The 9,752-nt window shown below is 37.8% G+C and overlaps 1 protein-coding gene across 1 annotated transcript in view; it reads left to right on the forward strand.

The window, feature by feature from the left end:
• The window catches only part of MACROD2 (mono-ADP ribosylhydrolase 2), a gene marked incomplete at its 3' end in the record, with an annotated part of 798,315 nt that overhangs the window by 490,872 nt on the left and 297,691 nt on the right, over positions 1–9,752 (forward strand). Inside the window, exon 5 of the mRNA XM_031062830.1 lies at positions 2,791–2,912. Within this exon, the coding sequence (XP_030918690.1) occupies positions 2,791–2,912 (122 nt within the window). The remainder of the gene's footprint in view (positions 1–2,790; positions 2,913–9,752) is intronic.

Raw genomic sequence — 9,752 nt, forward strand, 5'->3', positions numbered from 1 at the left:
ACAGGATGCCTCCCATTAGATTGTGTTGGTCAGAGCCTATTCAATTCATAACTACCTTTTGTGTCTTGTCTAAAGAACCACCTATGATGGGCATGGAAAAATTTAAACATAAAAGCTAATAACTTCATTAAAGGTAACTTATTTATGTGAAGTGGCTAGTACAGCAATACAGGATTGCCGATGAGTTGCTATGAAAATGCTAAATTGAGAAGTTTTGAAAAAAAAGATGACAAAAACATTTTGCATTTATTGAGCAAAACTAGCATTATTGAACTAGTGTTTAATAATGAAAGACTAAAGGAATGGAGCTAAAGATTTGGTGAGTGAAATGCATCTAGAAATTATACTGTGGGAATTTTATACAGGAGGATCCTGGCAAGAATTTGGCATACTTGGTCTGTTCCCCAAAATTCCTCCTTGCCTTTAATTAATAAATGAATAATTTAAGCCATTATCTTCAGCTTTCAAGGAGCTACACATTGAAATGCAAGAAACTCAGCCTTAGCTGAAAGAGGGAAATGTTTATGATTCTTTTCTTTTTCATCCTTTACACATTCTTTTAAAGTTGGTTTTATTGTTGTTCCTTGATTTGCTTGTTGGCTGCTGGGTATTGTGAATTCAAAATTCATCATGATAACTCTGATCTTGGTGTCGGTAAATGTAGAGGGAACTTGACTGCCTTGAGATTCATGAGTATTTTGCTTTCCCTGTAGAATCATAGAATCATTTAGGTTGGAAAAGACCTCTAAGGTCATTGAGTACATCCAGTAACCCGCGCTGCCAAGTCTAGTGTTAAATCATGTCTCTGGCCTCGTAATCGAAGTTCACCTGTTGTAAAATAAAAAACAAGGGAAAAAAGTCAAGAAGTTTTGTTTTGTTTTTTTTTCCCTTTCTCTGAAGTTGCCAGAGCTTCCAAATAGAAATATTCCTTGGAAAGCTCCAACCTCCAGGAAACTGCTGTAGTCACGAACAGAAATTACAGTTTTTGGTAATGGAAGTATTCACATAACCTTATCTCTGCGTACAGAAGCAAATATTAAACTAGCTCTTTCCTTTTTTCAAGTCCTTTCTTAATAGCTCTCAATTTATGATAGTAGCTAAAAAACATGTAGGAGTGTAACTCTTTTCTGAACTCACAGGTTGTTTTAGTGTCCTGCTGTCATCCCCCTTGTCAGTGGATAAAAACTCAACACCTGTTGAAGGTTCAGTGGTAGGGAGGGTTCTCTGGAGTCACTGTCTGGCAGCTGTGACATTCAACAGAAATTATCCAACCTGTCCATCTTGTTCCCACAACTGGAGAAAATTACTGTGATCAAAATGGAAAGAAGAGTTCTCAACCTTCTATTTACTTCACAGGAGGGAGGTTTTCTGTAGCAGTTGGAAAGTTTAGCTGGTACAGGTTTCAGTTTCCATCACAGTGGATTCCTCAGTGTTTCTGGGCACTGGGAATCACATGTGCTTTGATTTCCTGATTTATCAATGCTTTGTGGCTAATGTATAGAAAAGATTTTGAATTTTTCAGAACATTATAGCTCAGCCTAAAAGCCACCTTTTAAATAGCAGAGAGCAGACAGATGATGTCTGAATTAAAAAAAAAAAGACTGTGCGTTTTAATGTTATTTTGTCCATTTTCTCTTATGCTTTGGCATTTGTTGGATGGAAATCATCAAAACCAGCTTGAACAAAGAATAATGGTGTTAATTCAGTAGGATTTGTGAGTAAATTAAAATATTCTGGAGTGTAGCAACAGCAGATGTTGGTTGGAAACCTGACCCACATGGGACAGAAACACAACCTAAAAGGGGACCAGCAGTACTGCAGTTGAAAGTGTTGGCCTAATCCCTGTTAGTGCAACACTGAAAAAGAAAATAAACTAGTGCCACTGTTTATTTCTGCTATACATTGTAGGAAATTATAAAGAAAGGAAAAAAAATATACATCTGCCACCACAGCTCATTTTATTATGCTCACATATACTATGGAAGAATGATGTGTGAAAAGTAAATGTGCTTCATAGTAGTTGGGGGACTAGGAAGGGGGAGATAAAAAAAATCATGGTACATTTTAATTTGTAGGTATCTTTTCAATGCTTTTTTACTCCAGGCTCCTAAATTCATTTTTCTTTCAGCACGTCAGAGACTTTGATTGATTGCAGCATCAGATTTTGATAAGTCCAAAGGCATCATACCTAAGATGACTGTGCTTTCTCTTTTTGCTCGTTATAAATTTCTTCAAAGAGAATATTTTGTTTTGCTGCATGGCATCTCCATCTGGTCTGATGTGAGAGGAAAGCATGTTTTTTGAATAACCAACACAGTCCTAAGTCTCAACTTTTCTTCTTTTCAAATGGTTACAGAGGAAAAGCAAAGATGACCTGTGTATCACCAGCAATGCTGAGGTTTTATGTAGTGAACTTCCCCAGTGAGTGGGCTTTGAGGAGTGAGAACAACTGTTTCAAAGTTCTACAGTATTTACAGTTGTAGAGGCCTTAAGACTTAGAGGATTTGTACAAACATTTCATCTCTCCAGTGTGTGCATTGCAGTAGACATGTAACAAGCGTTCACTGTATCTTTCTCATGTTCTCCTTTAGTCCAAATCCTTCAAAATTTAACCTTTGCTGATTAATGTTTAATTATTGGACATGCAGATCATGATGAATTTTCTGGTTAAATACATTTGTTTACATTGTTATTTCTACCTTTGTGTGTAGCTATAATACCAGATCAAATTGATGTGTGACACAGTAGCATCTTTAATGTTTCTTTATCTTCTTTTTTTATTCACTGCAGATGTGATCCATACTGTTGGGCCAATTGCAAGAGGCCATCTCACTGACACTCATAAAGAAAACTTAGCAAGCTGCTATAAGTCCTCTCTGAAACTGGCAAAAGAATACAACATCAGATCAATCGTAAGTATTGTGCGAGAGCACATTGTTGTTCTTTCTAATTTGGCTCTTACTTTCCTTGATGTAGAATAATGATTGTAAGCTTCCAGATACATTTCTTGCTCTTCATGCTATGAGAATCCAAAAAAATTAAATGTTATTTAGCCAAAACAATTGCTAGATGAAAGGACTAAGCTTATTTTAGGAGTTAGGGAAAGTGTGCCTGGTAGTAGGAGTACAAGCAGCTGTCTCACTGAAGAAGGGAGGAAGCTGATCCCGTGGCTCATTCTTATATTGTATTATTTATTTTAAAAACCCTAAGAAATTCACTGGTCAGGAGGATAACTGCATGCAGTATAGCCTCCTAAATAGCTGAGAAGTGATTAATGTGTTGCTTATTCTACCTATTAATAGTTCTTCCTAAAATAAGGGTATTGGTCAATTGTTACTGGTTTTAGCACCTTCTCACCAAAATCTATCATAAAATAGGCTATTATGTGATATTTCATTGAACTATATCATTGAACTTGAAATATACAGTGTTTTACCTCAAAGTGCCCAATTTTCAAAGCCCACAGAGGAAAGGAGATTTTCCCTCTCCAGTTCCAGAGCTTTAATTCTGTAGCTGACACAGTTGCAGCTTAAGTCTTCACATATGCACAGGTTAGTTCCTTGAAGGTTTGAGAAAGAATTTGCCTTCTGAGCCTGACTTCACACCTTTGGGCTCATTTTGGCTGGTTATATGATAGCACTTATGTTTGGCAACTTAGAATGCAAACATACACAGAATCTTAAAAAATGTGAGCTGAACCAATGGGGTTATATGAAGATGTAATATTCAGTAAGAGGAAGTTATTAACACTGAAATAGCACAAATGGAAAATAAAGCTTTTTGAGGAGAGGGGCAGGACAGTTTGTAGGGCTTTGAACTGAAGTCAGATGTGCCCTTCAGAGTCAGACCTGATGAATATCACTTATTTCTTTCTTTTTGGTGAGAGCTCTGCTCTTCAACACTTTTTGTACTCATGACATCCTCTCTCTGCTTCTCAGAATGGTTCCCAGCAAGCCCTCTTTCTGCCATTATGCAAACCATTTTAACCATTTTCTTTGGTGGGTTTGAGGTTTGGGGTGGTTTTTTTGTTGTTGTTTTTTTCTTGGTTTTTTTTTTTTTTTTGGTTTTTTTTTTTTTTTTGTTTTTTTTTTTTTTTTGTTTTTTGTTTTTGGTTTTTGGTTTTTTTTAATTCTAGGCATAAAAATTAGAGCTAAAAACAGCCTTGGGTTGGTGGGCATGTTTTGAACCCCTCTCTGTTGTTTAAACACTGAAGGATGCTCATGTCCTGCTGTAATTCTTACTGGAGCCAGTAAGAGCTTTGTGCAGTTGTTCCTACATCCATCCTTGTCTCTGCCTGCTCTGGGCAATTCCAGGCTTTTAGGGCATTCAGGTTAGTTTGAATAAAGTTGCTAATATGATGTGGGAAAAGGAAAATAGAATAATAATTATGAAAGGGCGTAAAAAAGAGTATTGAAATAACAAAGGAAAAACTTTAGTGGGCATTGGTCAATGCAGGTAATGCTTGTATCTGTGGAGAGTCTGTAATTTTTAGGACATTCTAGGTGGTAGCATGATGTTTAACGTGGAATAATAATAAGGGATTGTACTTATGGAAACTAGCCTGATATTTCATGAAAACTAGCCTGATATTTTGTGAAACCTGGCTTGATATTTTAATAAGGAAAGATAACCACAGGAGAAATCATACACAGGTTATTTCCTTGCTGGTGAAGAGTTGTTGCCTGTGCACCTGTTTGAGATAAAAAATGCTCAGCACCCAGACTTGCAGAACACAGCTGCACAAACTGAACAGGAGCCAAGAGCCATTCATTCATGGCCAAGCATTTGGAAGCTTAGCAAGCAATATGGATTTTAAAGGCCACATGACAGATCATGGACTGCTCTGAAAAGCCCTAAGGCCAGTGATTTTCAGTGATGCCTTGGGAAGTGAAGGCTACTTGAGTGTCTGTCCTAATGACCAAACCAAGCCTGGAGAAAAGTAAGATGTATAATTCATTCAATTAGGGAGCAGAAGTTTACTGTGAGTCTGAAGGAGAGGAATGCCAAATGTAAGTGGGTTTCACTAGATCCAGTACTGTAGGTGTAGAGGGGAGGAAAAGAAAGTGATTTAAAATATCCACAGATTTCTGAGGCTTGCAGAGACCTGACAGAGTGAGCAAAGGATTCAAATTGATTCAAACAGACAACATTTGAGTGTCAATTGGGTTATGGCAACAGAAATATTTGCAATATGAAGAAGACAGAAAAAAATCGGGGGGAAAAAAGTTTACGTGTGTAAAACTAGGAAGAGAAAATCAGCTGTGCTGATGGATGGCCTGTTTTGGTTGACTCTTTAACAAGAAGATGAAATAAGAATGTGAAAGAGAAAAACAAGGATTTTTAAAGTAGATAATGAGTCAAAGGAGGAATACCCAGGTTAATGACACATAAATAAATAGGTATTGGTGATAGCAAGTTGCAGTATGCTGAAAGAATTAACTAAATCAGAGAGTGTCAGTGCACTACTAATTGTAATAATTGAGAAGGAAGCAGGAAGACATTAGATTGTAACAGCACTGATCTGTTAACTTCAGAAACAGAAAGGACACATCTAGAAATTATTGCAAAAAGAGGAAAAAGCCCCACCACAGTTGGAAGTACTTTGAGCATGAATTGTGTCAAAGGAGTTAGAATTGCTGGAGGCACTATGAATAGAGGGTGATGATGAATGGCAGCATACTGAGCTGGACCAAAGCATGCAGGGTGACTCAGGATGCACCACTAAATGCAGTTTAATTTAACAACTTAATGATTTTTGAAGAGTACATAAACACCTCATTAATTACATTTACAAATGATACTACAATAGGCAGTGTTGCAAGCACTGGAAAAGGACAGAGATATATGATAACAATTGATGAGAGACTGAATCAGCATCCACTCCAGTACCAGAAGGGAGTTTCTGCCTTTGTTGCAATGGAGCAGAGGTCAGAAATGTAGCTGACAGCTACAGTGGAACTCAACACAGGAAATGATGGAGTAGCATGTGGTAGACGAAAAAAAAAGCAGTTCACAGATAGTCAAAGTGTGTCAGAAAACCGGCACAATGAGGAAATGGTCTTGAATAATAAGTCTCAAATTAGATGTACTTAAAGCAGTTACTTGTTTCGCTGTTAGATATTGTTGATCTGCCTCTGGAGAAATGATGGGTGCCATAGAGATTGTATTGCAGTTCAAAGTGGACTGGGGAGAACAGGAATAGGGTTCAAAACAGCCCCAAACTCTGTTTTACATACGTGTATGTAGTTGTTTTATACATATGAGGAAGCAGAGCAATTGCCTTGAAATACTGTGTAAATTCTGAGATGCAGCTTTATGGAGGGGAGGAGAGAGCAATATCATTGTGTGTGTGACAACAGGGCAATTCCATGGTGGAGCTGGTAGTAATTTAGGTTGCTTTCACATCCAAGGAGTTCAGGCATGAATGAGAGCAACTCTGGCTAACTCCTAAGGGAGCACTGATATCTCATCTGAACATGTTATCATCTTCATATCTAAAAAAAAAAAGAAAGATGGGTACAACTGAAAATGAGATGAGGGAATGTAATGAAATGCCCGTCAGAGTGATTGCCAAGGTTCATAATCCAGCAGCAGCCCAGCTGTGGGTGAGGATCTGCGTGGCCATTAAGGCAGGAAGAAAAGCCTCAGGAACAAATTTGATCATCCTCAGGATTGCTCAGAGAAATCACACAGCCCCTGACACTTGTCTCCTGAGCCTGTTTCCTGAAACATTTTATATTCAATATGAGGTTTCAAATGCCATGTCACCTATTTTGTACAGAGTCAGCCTCTCTCAGGTCATCCCCTCCCTCTGCCTTCTAGGTTACTGAATTTTGTGTTAGTGTGTGTCCTTGTTATCTTGCATTTCCAAATCCGCGTGTTGCTTTTTCCTCAGCACTTGTTTGTGTAGCTGTGCTCCCTCTAGGACACTTGTGCTGCTGTCTGACTGTTTGTGTGGTCAGGGTGAGCCTTTTGTCTTGGATGAGTCTTATTTATATAATCCTCTGTCTGGTGAAAGAGGATACTTGAGACAGGTTTCTGTTTATCTCCACTTAAGCTAGTACAGCTGAATGGGAGAAAAAATATTTAAGGCAATTCAAAGAGAGTAAATAGCTGGTGTTTGAGCAAATTAATTTTATTAAATGTTCAGAATAATCTCTAAATAGGAAAAAAATTTGTATGTTGATGTTGTTCTCTTTTGCACAGTAATAAGGATTGCTATCGTGCACCAATTAAATCTCTGCTGCCCAAAACACTGGAAATACATTACAGGCACCAATCTTTAATGAAAGAAGACAAAGTAAAAAACAGTCTAATAGGTGCTTTCCCCCCTGTTTTTCTGTACTGGTTTTCTAAATAAGAGAGTCTTACAGGCCAATTAAGTGTAAGGTTATCAGGCAGACTGGGGCAGTTGTAATCACTGTTTTCAGATTTTAAATTGGTCCCCTGTTTACACAGTCTTTGAAATTATTTACTCTGTGTGCTCTAAGTTTTTCATGGGACCTCTCATCTTGCTTTTCTTTGCATGCACTTCTTTGAAGACATCTGATACTCTGGAAGCTTTCTGAACATCAAACACTTCCCTGCCACCTATTTTATTCAGACTTCACTTGTGGTTTGAAAAAATTTCAATTAATTGCTGCCTGTCAGATTGCAGTCAGACAGGGACTTTATGAACTGCGCAGAGAATTTAAAAGAAAGATGGTGTGTGTTGCTGTGGGTGGGATCCAAGCCAAAAGAGCTGCAGTGTGTTTGCAGAGAAGGGAAGCTGGTTGCTGGTCCCTCACTCAGAAGGCAGAGCAGGCTTCCTCCACAATGGTTAAGGAAATGGAGTTTTATTTGGGACTACAACTCTGCTGTTGTTCAGGACTGTGCTTGGAATTGCAGTCTTCAGGAACTCTTCGTGTTGGCAGGGGGTGAACTGTGAAGCTTTAACAAGAAGCATTTCTTTAGCCTGCACCCTCTGACCTCCACCTCGAGGGAGAATTACAGGGGGCCAAAGGGGGCAGGAGGAAATCCTCTAAGAATGTGGCTTTTTGAGTTGCAGAAGGAGCTCTGCTTATCACCAACAAATGTATTAACAACATTATATGCTAAATACAGATTTCTTTTTTCCTGTTGTTCCCCTAGAGTCAGGTAGGGAAGAGTTCATGCTGTTCTTGAGCCTTTCTAGTTTAGTTTGGTGCGGCATTAAAAAAACACCACACCAAAAAGATCTGTCTCTTTCTGTGCTGTGAGTGCAGAAAGTTGTTCTGCTCCAGGGAAAACCTCTTAGCTGGACTTCTCAGAACAACCACACTGCTCCTCCTGTCTGAAGTACATGAAAAGGCAAAAGGGCATCTAGAAATAGCTCAGCAGTGAGAGGGCCTATTCAAAGGCTGATTTGCTCATCACCAGGTCGAGTGGAAAAGCCATTGCTGGGTGGTAGGATGGCCAGTGACCTGTAATGATGGGATATTCCTGGGAGAGTAGGTTGTGTCTTTAGGCTCTGAATAAAGTGTGTCCCTCCTGTGCACACAGCTTATGCTGCATTTTTTGGGGAGCTTTTTCACAAAAGTATGTTAAATAGGATCAGGAGGTGCTTTTTGAAATCCATGTTTTGCCTCCATTCCTGGGGTCTTCAGTCACTGTGCACAATGCATGATACTAGCTGTGCATTTGCAGGGGCTTTAAAATTAAGAGTATTATTTGAGGCTTCCTTAGAGAAATATTTCCTTCCTTTATAATTAAGTTAATCTACAGGGAATTTCAACTCTTATCCTTTTTTAGATTTTTTTTTAAACAAAGGTCATGCAATTATATTTTGTCTCTGATTGGCAAAACTAATACAAATACTAATATAACTTGTTTGTACAGAAACACTTAATAATTATTCAAAGCAGCATATGAAAATACATCAGGAAAGGTACCTGCCACTTACCTGTTTATAGCCCTTAAGAAAGAAACAAATGTTTTTTCATTGTCTAAAATATTTGTCTCCACCTGTAATTAGGGATTTTTTAAAACAGGTATGCACCAATATTCTTGGTATTTGTATCCACTTTCAAAAGGAAGCTATACCTGTGCTAGGCTGCACAGTTTAATTGAGCTTCATTTGAGTAGAGACACGTTTAGCCTTTGTGATGCCTGAATCTTCAATTATAACTCACCGACTGAAATTTTCAGTATCTGTTTCAAACCCAGCGTGTTTTCAACTCTTCCTGTCATAAATTATAAAATTAATGAAAGAGGAATTTTATTTGAATTGTAGCAAGATGCTTAAAAAGGTGCACTGCTGTGCATTGGTCTAACAGTTTGGTTTATACTCTTGCCTTTACCTGTCTTGCTCTCTTGTGTTGTAGAGTTATGTTTTAAGGAAAAGTAAAGTAATTTTTTTTTGCTATTTCCAACAAAACTTATTTCTTGCTGAGAATGTTGCCATAGCAATGAGTTATAAGTCTGAAATTCCTAAAGGTTGGTTTTATCATCTTGTTTTCTGATATAGCTTCATATCCATCAATCAGAAGAGTTGCTTTGGAAAGAAAATTTCCACAGTATCATAAATCCACTTAATTTGTTTCTTTGAAACACTTGTTTAACTTGTAAGCTATGATATGACTGACGTTATGTTTTCAGACTCAGTTTTCTCTCCAGCTTAGCCTTCCTCTTTTTTATTTTTTCCCTTTTTAGCTTTCTTCTTTTAGATATTTTCTAGATAATAGCCTTAAAAATTAATCTACTACTTTAAGTTTTTCGGTTTGCTCAATCATCAT

Source organism: Geospiza fortis, unplaced genomic scaffold (genome assembly GCF_000277835.1).
Source record: "Geospiza fortis unplaced genomic scaffold, GeoFor_1.0 scaffold185, whole genome shotgun sequence".
NCBI classification, from domain to species: domain Eukaryota; kingdom Metazoa; phylum Chordata; class Aves; order Passeriformes; family Thraupidae; genus Geospiza; species Geospiza fortis.